The sequence below is a fragment of the Pelecanus crispus genome, chromosome 7, assembly GCF_030463565.1.
Source record: "Pelecanus crispus isolate bPelCri1 chromosome 7, bPelCri1.pri, whole genome shotgun sequence".
Taxonomy (NCBI): domain Eukaryota; kingdom Metazoa; phylum Chordata; class Aves; order Pelecaniformes; family Pelecanidae; genus Pelecanus; species Pelecanus crispus.
In genome coordinates this window covers 47,507,077-47,523,041 of record NC_134649.1, presented here as the reverse complement: position 1 = coordinate 47,523,041, position 15,965 = coordinate 47,507,077, and the positions used below count along the sequence as shown (strand labels likewise).

The following is a 15,965-nucleotide window of genomic DNA, read 5'->3' as shown; positions in this document are numbered from 1 at the left end:
ACTTGCTGCAACCTTTCTAATATAGTGGATTTTTGTTTGTTACCTCTGATGGGGATGTAATTTTAGATTAATACAATAACCTCTTTTTCTTTTTTCTCTTTTAAAAAAGATTACAGTAAAACAGAGCTGCGGTGGTACATGTAGACGTGGCACTTTGGGACATGGTTTAGTGGGCATGGTGGTGTTGGCTTGATGGTTGGACTGATGATCTTAGAGGTCCTTTCCAACCTTACTGATTCCTAGTTTTTACTTTCATTAAAAAATAATCCAGCCCCCAAGCCAGGAAACATGAAATTATGACTCTCCCCTTAATTGGTTTAGTGGTGGAGTTGGTAGTGTAGGGTAATGGTTGGACTGGATGATCTTAAAGGTCTTTTCCAACCTAAGCGATTCTATGATTCGGTACTTGATTTTGGAGCAATTTCAAAGCAACAAGCTTATTCCAGTGACAAATACTCACTGAGGGTCTATAAGCAGCCTAAACCCATCCTGTGACTTGGCAGAGGTGAGCTCGGTGCCAAAGAGGAGGGCAGGGAGCGCGTGGTGGGTCTCGTGCTTTGCAGCCCTCGGTGTACCTATTGGCAGCACGCTGGGATGGCGTCAGCAGACAAAACCCCCTTTTAGCTTCTCTTCTTTAATGGGAAGGCTGTTGCTCAACAACGAACTGAGGATAAACTTCAAGGATTTTGTACTTTGGCGTCTGCTTGGTGTTAAATTGGTGTGCGTATGAATTTGCATCTTCCTTTGTAAAGAACTGACCTGTTATTGAGCATAAGGATGTGTTTATCTGGCTTAAAGCTAGAAATTTGAACACTTATGTTTCAAAGTGTCATGTTTTAAAAATGAAATTTTGGGTGTTCAGGAATAGATCCTAGATTAGAAAAATCTTACGGAACAGAGACAAAATGAAGCATTTAAAGTAATTTAAATTTTACAAGGTTAGCTAGCTGGTAACTACCATTCTCTCTTAGATATTCAAATTTATTAAAATATAATGCAGGCAGAGGTTGGGATGTATTTTTTATGATTTTATACCCACATATAAAACTTTTCCATTTTTTTTTTTTGGCTTCTACCAAAGCATTTTTTTCTGGCCTGAAATGGATCTACTGTGTTCTGCTTTGCCCAGAGCACTTAAAGAACAAAATGAAATTAATTTAGCTTTTCCATCATTGGGGTTTTTTTTTTTTCTCTTCCTTGTAAGACTGCAAGAAAGCTGACATATAAAAGTGACCTACTTTAATATTCCTACTCCACCTCCTCCCCTCTCCCCTTCCCGCCCTTCTGGCTATCCTCAGTGCTCAGGGCAAACGTTGCAGCTATGAAATCACTAGTTTCCATGGGCTAGGATGGTGATGCTTAGGCAGGATTTAGCATTGCAGCCCAAAAGTGGGGCTGTCCTCCTGCACCAGGCTGGCATGGCACTGGCACGGCCGTGGCTGCTGGTGGCCACGGGAGCAGCTGGCCCTCGAGCAGCATGGCCGGGCTGCGTCCTGGACGGGCGTTGGGTTGTCCGCTCTCCGGCTGCCCACGGATAACCTTCCTTAGGGGGAGGCTTTGCAGATGGCCCTTGGAAACACGGGGTGGGCAATGACCAAACCCAAGTTTTCAGTTTCAACAAAAAGTATTTTTCTTCTTCTGTTTGGTTTTTGTTTTTCTTAAAAAAACCCCAAAAACCCCCAACTTGAACTGCTGATCTGACACAAAACAAGTTTCTGCCTTCCTTTATGTGATCTCCTTAGTATCTGTATCTGACCTCAGGGTTTTTTTGGCTCCAGGAAAGGAAGAAGTATAATGTTGCCAAAGCACTGTTGTGTGTTTTATTAACATGAAACCTTACCAGAATTTATCATACTTCACATGACCGCCTTTGGAAACCGGTAACGCTTTAGTTGCATATGATCAACTTGTTCACGTTTTTGGTTGATGACAACTGGGTGTGGTTCCTCAAAGTGTCTGATCCAGGAGTGCTGCCTGGGGGTGGGATATTCCCCCCTCCATTTTTAGGTACTTGGGAATTGCTGTACCCCTAGAGTAAGCTTCCCTCTTGTACCTGCTTTGCTGGCAGCAGATACCTACTGAGCGATCAATACCTATTACTTGATAGAAAGGTGAGGGTTTGGGGTTTGCTTATTTTCCGTTTTAGAAACGCATGAAAAAAAATCAGAAAGCAGTACCTCTGACAGCATGGAGGAGAGAATGCCGCTGTCAGCGCTGCATGCCTTGCTGCGGAAGCCGATAGCGTGCCGGATGCGAGCCGGCATCGCAGGGTGAGAAAAGATAGAGTTCTTGTGGCAAAGGGCCATACGGTGTTTTGCTGGGGAGCTGAAATTCTCCTGGCGAGTCATGGGGTGGGGATGTATCGGAGTGTGTGATCTCTTTTTCTGGGGTGCTTAGCTTGAAATTCAGACACCCGATTTACAGAAGTATTAGAAACTTTCAACTGTAACATGAAATACAGTTCACATGGAAAAATCAAGTTCAGACATCTCAGATTTGGTTCCTCAGAATTAATGGTTGCTTTCTTGATCTTAATGTTTCTGTGCATTGATCCGTAGACTAATTTCAGAAGGAGCCATTTGGTCTGGTCTGTGTACTGCAGAACCTCCAATTTTGCCCGGCTCCCCTTCCTCTGAAGAAAGAGGATGCTGTGGAAGTGACACACACAAAATACAAGGACTGTAGTTGTTATACAACTGCAGAAAATTTACTGTAAAGCTTTTTTAGGAAAAAATAAAAATAAAATAACAATGTTGTGCTCAGGCTAGTAGACGTTGGCAAACCGTTTATCATCTAGCCAGTAACAAAGGTAGAAATAGCAGCTCTCAAATTAGTTCACAGCATGTCATTACACCTGATGCACTGGAGTGCAACGTGCTCGCTGGTGGCTTTTTCAGTTGCTAGATCTTCCTCTTCAGACTTCTGCAATGCTGGTATGCATATTGAGTACAGATCTAGTATGGAAAACAAATAAAAAGTAATGGGTTAGACATGGCTTTAATTAAATCAGTTACTGCACATGTTCAGATTGTTGCTAGCGCAGTGTATACAAGGCAAGTGCATTGCAAGCTGTTCTTGTAACAGATGCATTGAGCCACTGTACTTTGTGTGTGACTGCACCTCACGTACTCTCTCCCCCTTTAAAACTACTGTTTCTTACAAATAAATGAATGCTGGAGATTGGTGAGAAGTAGGAACTACAAAATCGACTTACCCGTCAGCTCTGCTCCTACTGGGTTATAGAACTTCTAACACCTGATATACACACCTAAATGTGATACATGTATGTACTCTTCTTCTGAGGGTTAAGTCATAGGAAAAAAGAGGAACATCAGAGGATCTCTCAACGTTGTATTTTTTAAAAAGTGCGTTAACAAGGAAGCCAGTTCTTAGGTATCATCATGGGATTCAATTTTATGTTTGTTCTTTTAACAGGTTAAACCTTGCACCTGGAAGACTAAACATACAGTTCACGTGAGACTGAACCAGAATTACTGGATTCAGGCGGCTGAAGATGCTGCTGCTGTGGAAACAGCTGTTCCTGGTATCATTTATTGGCTGTCTTGGAGGTAACAATTTACAGTAATCTCTAACTTCCAGTTTAGAGCTACGCATAAGTCTCCAGATTTCAGATTTGAACCGCACTTGAGGAATAGAACCATGGAGACTTTGAAATGCAAATGTCACACAGAGTTTAGAAACCAAGCAGGCAATGCGTATCTTAAATAATACAAAATATTAACGGTGAATGGATTAAAATAACCTTTTTCCTCCAAAGTTACTACATAGAGCTGTGCTGTCAAAGCAAGCAGAAGATATTTGAATACATTAAAGTTGTTACTAGTAATGCATGCATCATAGATTCAATAGCTGCAATATGTGTTTTTCTTTAACTGGAAGCTTTAAATTCTTGCTGTACCTGGGGATGATTGCTGCAGCTTTTGTCAAAACTTTGTTTACTTTAGAATGGATTTGTTCATGAGGAGTAGCACTACGTTATCGCTGCACCGATTCAGCAGTTTAGAGGTTTGCTTTTCCTACTCTGCCAGACAATAACCCAGCTAATTCTCAGTGTTTGGAACTTGTGCCGCTTTTGAAGTCTTTTCTTTCTCCTGCCATGTTAGCTCTTCTGAGCCATTTTTATTTACCTTATCGAGGCCAATGCTTACAGCAGCAGCGGAAGTCCCTTGCTTTTCTTGGTGATCTCTTCGTTCAGTGTGTGTTCCGCTTGAGCATCCCTAGTAATGCCAAGGTGCGTGTGAGGGGGAGAAGAGGCCCCTGTTCTGTCCTCGGGGGTTGACTCTTGGTGATTTTGGTGCACACTGGCATTGCCAGGGCTGCAAAGAGCAGGCACGGCTGATAGTGCCCAAATTGCCTGCATGCATCCTCTACAGAATGGTCAGTGCTGCTTTGGGGAGGAGAGTAGTACATATGCATGTACTTTAATTGAAACATGTAAATCATATGGTTTATAGCCTGTGTCTGTTGTGAATAGATGCGTTTTCTTTGCAACAACTCTAACGCAGGGGTGGACAGAGGGAGACCTTGATGCTGTGGCTGGCGTCTACAGTCACGCGGCTGTGATCACTTACTGATACTGCAGCGTGTGCTGTGCCAGCCTCTTCTCTCATCCCCCTTCCTCCTGTAACTGCTGCTCATGTTCTGGCTTCTCTCAGGAGGATTGAATTCCTGCATGAGGTGCACAGAAACGTAACTGTGACTGAAGTATATGGATTTAGCTTTATATGGAGACTCAGAAGGCCAGGATTTGCTTTTGGCTTATTCAAAAACCTTGAAGGAAGGGAAGCCACGTTGTTAAACCAATCTGTAAAGTGAAAAGTGCTAATATTGTCTCTATCAAACCCAAACTTTTTTCTACAGAAAAAGAAAATCCCAAGAGACTTAAAAATATAAATTATTTTTCCTGCAGGAATACTTTACAGATTGCTTTCTGAAGGAGGTCTTGGGCATTTCTGATGCCGAAACAATCGTACAAGACTTGCACAGAATTATTGGTTGAAAGAGAGGGGATTTGCTTTTCTCCCCTTTAAACTGCTGGGAGCAAAGCTACCTTTCCAGTACTTCTTTTGAGTAGATGCTGTCTTTCTGCGGGGTGCATGCTTTCCCTGTGTCAGTCTGGCCCATCCCACTGCTGTGGTGTAAACCGTGCAATAGGTGTGACTCCCTTGGAGCCTGTGGAAATCCCAAAACAGCGAGGGAGAAGGTGGCAGGGAGCAGTTTTCCTACAGGAGGATTAGAGGTAGTGTTTTGTGGCATTCCTCGATGCTGCTCTTGTCTTTCAGCAGCAAACGTGTGCAGCAGCGGTGCTGCACGAGGCAGGATTGTGAAGTTGAGAGCATCCCGCGTTAGCTAGTGGAGCTGTCCCAGTCAGGGCTGTGCCTCTCTTCTGGGCTGCACCTGGAAATACCTGAGGCTGAAAATGTGTTTGTAGTCTTAAAATGACTTGAAGGATGTAAGTCCGCTCTCTGTAATATCTACTGCTACGTCTCTCTTATCATTGGGGAATTACTTATAAGGCCAATTAGCCACTGCTGCATCTGAATTGGCAAAATTTGACGTTATAAATGCCACCAAAACAATTGGTTGTTGCAGAATGTATGTATGCACTTCTGAAGCTCTCATACGTAATTCTGGATTTCTGCTGTTCAGTACAGCTGTTATTCAAAGGAGATATATTATTTGTTAATTCAAATATAGACAAATGAAACTATTTTTTAAAAAGTGATTAGTTGATGTAACGAAGGATAAACAAAACCTCAAAAAACCCAGGTAAAATCTAAACCTTAAAAATCATTATGCTTTGAAAAAAATCTTTAGGTAGCTAGTCTTGCTGGTTTTATCTGCTGGATATTTTTCTTGTTATATTTACATTGCAATACTTAACTAAAATGAGTAATTTTTATGCAATAAATTGCTTCTGTTGGTGATTGGCATTGTGCATGTTATTTGTAGTAGAATGAATGATTTCATTATGTTTGTGGTTATGTTACTGTTAGCTGAGTATTGCTGCTAAAAAAAAAGGCTTGGTTTTTAATCTGTTAAAAATCATTTCTGTAAGTTTTTTGGTTGATGAAGGAAGATAAGGACTAATTATCTTGCTATAGTTTTTTGTTACATTTGTACAATTTAGTGGTTATCCTTTGAATTGTAACAAATATCTAAGGTACAGGTAGTATAAGAGGGGAAGGCTAAAAAACCCAGTATTTCGTTCATAGATAACATACAGTAAAATGTTCTTTTGAAAAATGGCAATCACTCTACCCTTATTGAAGTTGTGTCTTTTTAAATTGCAAAGCATGCAAATCTTCTGTCTTGATGTGTTGAATTGAAATATGCTCTTTTTTTAAATGGAAAAAACCTTTGAGATAATACATGAGGTAACATTCAGCCCCAGGGGGGTAGGCTGACTCTTGAATAGCACGGGGTTCTCCTAGCCTCCCGGCACTGCTGATGCGTTATCAGCAGTGGTATGGAGAAAGCTGTAAACATCCCTAGTTGGAGACTTGCAAACAACTACTTGGAGTACAAGCTGTGACATCCGTAGAACTACTGGTGCGACACCCTCAAAGCTTTGCTCAGATCACTTTGACCTTCGTAGTGGTTCGTGTGGAGGAGTACATAACCATCTCCTACGAGGATGAAAGATTTTTCACCCATCTGTTGAAGGACTTTTTTTATCCTTTAATCTTTCTTACATTTTTATTTCATGTCACCTCAGTTCTTTTGGGTCATATTTAAAAGCAACCTAGATGAAAGCAAGTTTTGTTTTTGCTGCCTGTGAAGAAAGGCAGCCTTAAGGATCCAGGATGAATGGGAAGGTTTCTTATGTTAAACCGTATTAAGACCAGGTCTACCAAATGACTTCCTGAAAAAAAACGTAGTAATGAATGTGTGGTTCTCAGCGAATGTAACTGCAGAAGGAGGCAGAATATGAAAGGGATGATGGTAGCTGCCGAGTCATCAATTCACATCTCTCAAACAAAGTTCAATGTTTTCAATAGCGAAGCTGGCATTGACTATCATTGAGTTTGCTAGTAGAGAAGTGTTTCTTATTCAGCTAATTACTCTACTAGTAGAATACTTAATTTCCAATGACCATTGCAGTAACAAGGAAACTGTTGCTAATATTTTGAAGTGCAAATGGTTCTGGTCTTGTGTAAGACTGTCCTCTTCCTGTGTTCATCCTGCTTAGTCCTTCTTCGTATCTATTTCAGTTCATCTCCCTTCAATTAGGTTCATCTCCCAAATGTCAGTTTAGTAGCCATGGGGAGTTGGTAGATTGGAGGACAAGCCAGAAGTCAAGCAAAAAGCGATTTTTTCACATTGCCAAAAGCCAGATGGTTTGATGGAACAGGACTGTTTGGAAGCCTTGAGCACCCATAATTGATATATATCCCTGATTTAATGTTGTTACATTGCCATCATTGAGAATATTGCTTGGAGTTACAGTCAGCGCTTGCAGAGACAAGAGTTTGAGCCAGATGTAATTTGCTGAACAGCCTGAATTGGGCATTTCCAGCTGCATAACCCATCTCACTCGGACCTCTGTGAAAGGTCTCAATCTTGACATAGAGATCTTCTGCTATTTGGAGACTGAGCGTGTGTTTAATGCTAACATTAGCTGTTTGCTTCAATTGCTTGAATATTATTAGGGGGCCTTTGGAACAGCATGCTTCTCAATTCACTTGGGAATCCTGTAGTTGAATGTATTTCGAGACGGATTTTATTAAGAGCACACTGTAAATGTAAAACAAGTTGTTGAACAGTTTTGAGAGTAGTACTTTTAACCTATCATTAAGATAGATCAGCAGGTATTCTGACTCTCTATAGAAACAATTTTTCTAATGCTCTGCTTATAAGCAAAAGACAGTTCTTTTAAGACCTGTCTGCAGTTCAATGTTATGAAAAACATCATAGCTACAGAAATGAAGATGCTGCTGATCTTTGCTTATAAACCTTGACATTCTCTGTCCTTACAGATAATGTATTTCAAACTAGTTCCGTTATTGCAGTGTCCTAGATTGAATTGCTTTTCGTTTATCCTATGTGAATCTTCACAGTTCATCAAAGTGGGGATGTGAGAGTATCTGATGGGAAAAAAAAAATTGCCCTTGGGTTTTTGTTTATTGATGTATGCTTATATCTGTGTGAGTAATGATCCTGCGGTCTCTTTGTCCATTTACCTTGGGGAGCAAAAAGGTGATTACTTAGCATTAAATATATATATAAATCGAGTTTCCAAATGTCTGCCTTGTTAGGAAAGGAATTTCAAAACAAATACTTTAGTATTATTATGTTTAAATTACTCTGAAGAACAACTTCAAAGATAAAAATGAGTAAAATATGCAAAACAACATGAACAGTTAAAAGTGCAAAACTAAGCCATGATCTGTGGTGAAGTCATGAATTGATCCCAGGGGTGTTACAGCTTCTCCTGACTCTTGTATAGACTTCCACCCCTGTGATGTGACCCAGCTGATTTCAATTCTTTTTTGATAAACCGGGTAGCAGTTCCTTCATTTTCAGAATGCAGGAGGGTAAGTGTGCTGCAGGCTGGGATGCGCTGCTATTGCAGTGATGGGTGAGCATGGTGAACCTCTAAGATAAATAAGATAAACACCTATCACATGAGTGTGTAAACCGCTTCTCTGCGGTTTGCATGACAGCTGGCTTTTCTTACTGCTCTTGCTAATTTTGGCTTCATTTTCCTGCTGCACTTCGTTGCCTTGCTCAGCTGGAGAGAAGGCGCAAGCTCTGTGGGGAACGCTGCCTCCATCCGCCCCGGCTGGCACGAGGGCTGCGCGTTTGCTCACCCAGCCTTTCCCAGCAGCACTGGTGCAAGCACAGCCATTAGTTTCTTTTGCTTTCTCCTAATTTTCTACTGCTTTCAGCTGTTTTGTACTGCTGAAACTGCTCTGTTCTCCCTGGAAAGGTTGTTTTTTTTTTTTTTTTTTCTTAAAGTTTCTCCTGAGAGTTAAGAGGAAAAACAACTTTTGAAGCATGTCTGAAGGGGAAAGAAAGCTGTGAATAAAGAGAAAGTTCAAAGAAATGAAACAACGAGAACTGTGTGTGTAAATACATGAAATTTTTGTTCTTCAGGAGATGAAAGGGCACATTTCAAACAGCATGTCCAGGGCGAGACCTGTAGACTACACTTGGAATAACTTTCTCTGCCAAGCTTCTAACTCATTGCCACCACAAATAGCATTAGGATACACTACCTTGACTGCACTCGATCTAAATAGAGCAAAACAAAAAATTAGCATTAAACTCATTTTTTAACTCCAGCCACCACAACTTGGCTCAAAAAAAAAAAACCCAAACCAAATTGTAACATGCAGATGCTATTTGGACATTGGAGCCTGGCTCCTATTCTGGCCCTTTGCAGTGAGATTTGCCAACAGGAAGGTTTTCCTTCTATTGCCTTATATGAGTCCATTTGAGTTTAAAACTAGATCATGTTATATGTATTTCTTTATGTCAATACACGTTTTCATTGTTTTAATTTTCATTTCCTCACTTTGTTTTTTTCTCAGTCTAATACAGAAAAAACTCTGTTAAACTGTCAGGCTCAGCAGCGTCATGTATCAGATCCACAGCTCTCCTCTTTATTAGTATTAAGTTTAGGAGACTTAAGAAATTGGAACACATGATTGTTACTTTTTCTTTATTTTCCAAAGAGCATGAAAACAAACCTTCCATGTTCTTACTGATTTATTGTTGCTTTTAAATCATGCTATGAGGAAAGAAGAAATATCTTCTTCAGAGGAAAAGCTTGGCTCTCCACATCTGGAATACCATTTTATGAGATGGTGGGCGATTTGCTCGCTTGGGCATGTGCAAAGGATCTTCATCAGGTTCCTGTTTTAACCCCACATCTTCTGTCACATATTGATTTGGAGCGGCAAAAAGGGGATCCTACTGAAAACAGTGTGATACGTGTCCACTTTTTAATATCATTGCACTTACCCCGGATACCAAATATCAGGTTCCTGTAAGATCAATGAGATAAATGAACAATATTCCTGTTCATTCTAGCATCCAGTATAATTGGAGACAGGCTTGAATTTTTGTCAAATCCTTACTAGCTGTCTGATCTGGAAAGCCGGTGCCTTTAGCCTGTGCTGGGTTTACAGATGCACTGGTACGTATGTTTATATGGGGTATGGGGTGGTGTGTTTTGGTTGGGGTTTTTTTTTTTTTGGAGTGCTGCTGTAGGATCTGACCACAGTAATGCATGTGGTGTCAGTCTGTGCTAGCTTGCATTTGTATGTGCAGTCCGTTTGTTTAAGAGCTCAGTCTCTCGCCCAATATCCATGGGTGCACAGGTTATCTTCCTCTTGGTATGCTCTTACGTAGAGAGATGCTGTTTCCTTGTGGCTAAACATCTTTTGAAGGCATAAGAGTGCTTTGTTTTGGCTTCGGTATCTCTTGAAAACAAGGGATGTACCAGACATCAACATGTTGTTGATTTAATGTAGATGAGGAAATAACTCATGTGTTTCTGGTGAATTCTTGTATTGAAACTAATCCCATGTAGGAGTATATTTGCAGTCATAAATGTGTAATTCTCAGTGTAGGCTTCTTGGACGTTGGCAGAATGCCAACAATACCTTCCCCTGTGCCAAACAGGTATAGCTCTTAAAAACTTGCAATAATTTTGATTTAGTCTTCGGTGAGGAGCTTCTTTATGGGTGAGAATCCATTTGTAGGAGAAAAAAAAAAAAATAGCTATCATCACTTACCACTATGACACCGATCTTGTTAAAATTCAGTTTTCATTAAGAGTTACAGCATTCAGACAGAGCCAGTCTGTATCTTAATGCATAATGGTTTTGCATATTAATAGTAATATCCTTTTTGTACATTATACATGTATAGTCATAATGTTAAAATGCATCTATGCCAATAGTGACTGTCAGAATTGTTTAGCTTGGATTGCTTGTATATTGCTACCAAGATTCATTACACTGGTAGAAAATTTTGTTTGCTTATTGAATTAGTTACAAAATGAGGAACCAATCTTAGAGTTCTGCTTTTCTATGAATTGTTTGATGTCATGGCTGCTTCATACAGAGCCGGTAACAGAAAACAAAATTGCCGCTGTAAATCTGAAAAGGCACCCATTGTAGATATCCCTTTGCACTTAAACCCAACATACTACCAGGTCTGACCACTCCTCTGTTACAGTGAACAAAAGATACAGCAAACAGCCTGGTATTTAAGCTCTGGGAGGCAAGAAATTTGCCCTGCCGCAGGCATCTTTGCCTATAACCTGGCAGATGGTGGTAGCTTACTGGAGACCCAGTTTCACCTCTTGCTGTGAACCAGTGTAAATCTTGCCTGTGCTGCCACTCTTGCTTTTAATACAATTATAGTCTTTTTTGTATACTTGTGCCTTAGCATTGCAAGCTTTTTCTGTTTTCATCCTACCAGTGGAGCACTCATTTCGAGAAAGGCTTTTAGGGCTTGTTTTCGTTCTTTGTCGATATTGCAATAAGAAGGTGAGCAGCAATGGAGAACGATGCTAATCCATTCACTTGGAGTTAAGTGAAGGAATAAATATAGTCTCCTTCATCAGGATCCCCTGTGGGGTTTTTTTTAGCTATATATAAACCTGGGGTAGTCCAAGTCAATGAAAAGACTCTCATTGACTTACTGGACTTTCTCCAAGTTCAGTGGATTTACAGGAGTCTGTATTTTGATGGTGGGCATACTCTTATCAGTTACAATATTTAATTTCTTAAGTGTGGGATATACTGTGATATTAAAACTCTTTTTGAAGGGAGACCTTAAATGCCTCTGAAGAGTCTCCTCAGTTTCTGCTTCGTCTTCCAAGCTGAAGAAAACCTCTTGAAAAGTAGCTACTTCTTGCTGCAGGTACTGTCTAACCTTAAAGCTGAATCCTCACCTCCAGACAATTAGTGCTTCATTTCAACAAGACAAATGCTGTCTCTCTCTCCATTAATTAAACTTATCACAGATTTTTATGACATTTGAATGGAGAAATTTGGGCTAGTGGCAATTCTAATTTTTACATTAAATTACCAAGAAGAAATTTTCAAGTGCTTTATCCTGCAATAAAGTTTTGTTATTGCAAATATCATTGAGCATGAAGGCTGTACATCTGTATTTATACAGTTCCTCTGCTTAGTGCGATTTCAAGTATAGTAGAATATTGCAAGTAGTTCCAATACATTTTCTGTAAAAGGTTATGGAGCTTGGGTGCATTTAACAGTAACCCCTAACAGAATATTTACACAAATCCAGTCTAAATATTTATTTAATAAGAATGGTGGTAACTCCCAGTGCCTTGGGACTTCTGTTTGCTGGGTTTCTTGGTAGGTAGATCATTGCCAGGTATTTATAGTATATGACTACGTACTGCATGACTTCAGTCTCCTGTTTCCAAGAAAGTAGCTTTTGAAGGTACATAGCTGTTCCTTAGCACGCAGCATGTCTGCCTGTGATGAGGGTAGGACAGGAGCCTCTCCACAGCTGTTTTTGGGGTTAGCATGGTCCAACATTGGCAACGCAGAGTTTCAGAAGAAGCAAGGTCTTGGAAGCTGTTGTGAGACAGCTGGCCTTCACCCCAACATCAGGCAGCCCTCCCCTCCCATCCCGGGGTAGTGCAAGGGGACTCTAGGAGCTGTGTCGAGGAGAGGCTGTGTCATCTACTGTCTGCAAGCTGGGTTCCCTCTTTCTTCTCTCTTAAAGCATTCGCTTATCTCTTCTTCCCTGTCCCCTGGCAGCAGCTATTAAAGTCATTCTTCTTTATTTGCCAGGCTGTCCCTACTGAAGAGATAAAAGCTTAGAGCTTGGCTGTTTTGCCTTTCTTCTGCTGGTTTGTGTAATGAAATGAAGATAAAGCTCTCACTCATTACCTGAATAGCCATCCTATTGAATAGCCATCCTGTTGTTTCTTCTGCCTTTTGATAGCAAACTAGACAGAAGCATCCTAGGCTTGCTGTTCGGCCATCTTCATTGATTAAACTACCTTCCAAAGTACCCGTTGTTGGCTATTGCTGAAGAATAAATGATGACCAAGGTGGATGAGTAATCTCATCTAGTGTGATAATTCCCGAGGTCTTGGGTGCTACCTTTAATCTTCTATTTCCTACCTACAAAACAGATCTAGTGATGCTCGTTGCTTTATGAAGGCTGGAGATCTGCAGGCAGGTTGTACTATAGAAACACCAAGGCAGCCGGGGGAAAACCCTTTTCTCTGCAAGCAGAAAGGCAAAAGACATTGGAGAGGGGGAACACAACGGAAAAAGTCTTTGGGAGAAGTTTGCTGTGCAGAGCATAAGCTGTATCAGCCCCTTACTTGGGAAGCTCAGGACACTACGGTGAAAAAAAAACATACGAAAGTGGTTGTGAATGATAGTTGAAAAACAGGGTAAGCACACTGCAGTTGAAATCTAAAGCTGAATAATTTGGCAGATGTTCAGGAAAACAACAGAACTGAGAATAAATACTTTGTTTTGTATTTAAAAAAGCCTTCTAGAAGAAACTGTTCTGATTTTGTTGTTCTTAATGATCATGTTCGAAATGAATGATTTGGATTTTTAGTTTTTGGTAATATTAAATGTGCTGCTGCTAGCCTCTTGGACAAAAGCTTGATTTTTGCCGTAATTAACCTTTCAGTTTCTTGTTTTATAACAAATGGGATAATACTAGCCTTTAACTTTTCCAACACAGATATACATACCAGTGATGAGATTTCAGGGATCGGTATTTATCAGGGATCAGAACACAATTTTTACACTTGGTTTTCAGTAAGAAATAACACAAGGTTGTAAAGCAAAAGCTGAACCTCAGCTATATTACTATACATGTTTGAAAACCTAAGCAAATAAAAGCTCATTTATATTCTTGTCTGATTAGCACAATCAGAACTTATTGATGCTAAAATGAACCAAATTTCCGTAACTATAAACAGAATATTAAAATATAGCTGTTTAATGTAGCATGATGTTTTTTCCTTCTTGGATGGAACAAATAGTTCTGACTTTCTTGTTGACTTTTTAGGAGTCTTGTAACAAAGTCAAAAGCATTTCAAACAGGAATGTAGACGTTTTTCTAGGCAAGTGTTGCACCCTCTCTTGGAAGAGAGGGAAGATGGCGACACGTAGGTGAGTGTGCGTGTGCTTGGTTATCCTTTACTCTTGCATAGTCGAGGGTCAGATGTTCAGGGACTGCGAACCCGGTGGAGAAACATTTGAATGGGGAAACCACTTTTATTTGAACCAGTTGCTGGAAGTATTTATGGTATTTTAATCCAACAGAGGGGAACAGGAAGCCTTAGTGAAGAAGGGGAGGTATGGAGTAACTTTATGCAATGTTATACAGTAAGGAACTCTGTATACTGAAGCCAACTGGATGTTTCCTTGTGGTGTAAAATGAGAAATCTGGAATAGCCTAATGCAAAGGGCGCAGGGCCGTGGGTTTTAAGGAAGCCTGGGTTCAAATGGTGGTGGCTGTGACCTTGTGCAGGTGATTTAGCAGTTTGCATTCGAATTGCCAGGAAAAAGCATAATGACCCTTGCAAGGGTCTATGTGAAAAGAGTCACGAAACGCAGACTTTCTGCATTGTTCCAAATATACGTTGGGGTTTGTTCACATCTCCGAAGTGTCATTTTGTTAAGAAGCGCCAAGTGTGAGGAATGGGTGGATTAGCATCGCTTTTGTTTAGCAGAGGCAATGGAGTATGTCAGGAGCTTATTTTAACTAAGCAGAAAATTTCACAGCTCCTGTGCTACTCCTCCACCGTCACAGATTGGAGAGGCTCGAAATGCCACCTTGTCCCCGGTGAACTGCGAGTCACGCCTTGCACACAAGGCTTATACTTCGCAAAATAATTCAGTGCATCTTCGTGTGCTCTGCAGCAAGAGGCAAAGGACTGCAAAGAAAAATGTAGTGCTCCTTTGCCTTTGGCGGTTGTTGTGCAATGAGAACTTCAAAATGTTTTAAGCCTGAATTAAAAACAGCTTAATTTGCATAGTCGACGGTAATTAGTGTATGTTTTATCCTGGTTCCTCATACAACTATTTATAACTCTGAAAGCAGTACAGAAAATCACCAGATAGTTCAATGTTCAATTCGGTTAAGGATTCTCCTATATTCAGAGGTGGCAGGTAAAGGTATTGCTATTGGTAGACGACTGAGTGGCAAATTTCATGATATTGAAGATAAAAGGCAAATTGTGACACCAACAGCCTTAGTACCAGACATGGGATTTGAGTCACATTGATGGGAATGGACCCCAACATCAATCTTGCAGTGGCATCTTAAAGGAGCTTCAGATCTCCTCCTCGGTCACTTTTAGGAGGCCTTTGCATAGCTTGAAAGGGCTGAAGTGCAAATAAGAATAAGGTCTTTTAAAGCTCTGCTGTATGTTCAAGAAATTTTTTAGCTAGTTCATTCCAGATTACTTTCTGCTCTTTATGTTGCCAGAGATCATCCATCGATACAGACTTTATGAATTGGGTCTTTTAAGGTTTCATCACACTTCTCATTTTTAAGGTTCACTGTGTAGGGAGATCATATGGCATGTTATTTAATGAGTCAAGGCAGCTATGGGGATATGTAATGGAAGGAAATACATTTTCCCTACGTTTTTCAAAATGCGAAGAAACATTTATCCTGTATCAACAGCTTAAAAATGGGACAGGTTCATTCCTTCCCATGATGTTTTGTGCTAGCTGGGAAGCGATTCCAGCAAGCTCTGATAAGAGACAGTGGTTTTTGAGATAAACTACTGACATTAATAGTGCCTTGACTTTTTGGGGAGAGGGGGCGGTGTGACAGTTCTTTCTACCTTCAAAATTTATAAGAATTGCCTTTGATTGCAGCTGTGGAAAAAAAATAAATCTGAATTTACTTACTAGCCTATGCAAAACTTTATTGCAGACCATAGACTGTAGTTTAAAGAAAGAAAATTA

The 15,965-nt window shown here is 40.4% G+C and overlaps 1 protein-coding gene across 1 annotated transcript in view; it reads left to right on the top strand.

The window, feature by feature from the left end:
• CNTN3 (contactin 3) overlaps nucleotides 1-15,965 on the top strand; it is a 162,935-nt gene that overhangs the window by 74,634 nt on the left and 72,336 nt on the right. Inside the window, exon 2 of the mRNA XM_075714605.1 lies at nucleotides 3,436-3,544. Coding sequence (XP_075570720.1) covers nucleotides 3,436-3,544 — 109 coding nt within the window. The remainder of the gene's footprint in view (nucleotides 1-3,435; nucleotides 3,545-15,965) is intronic.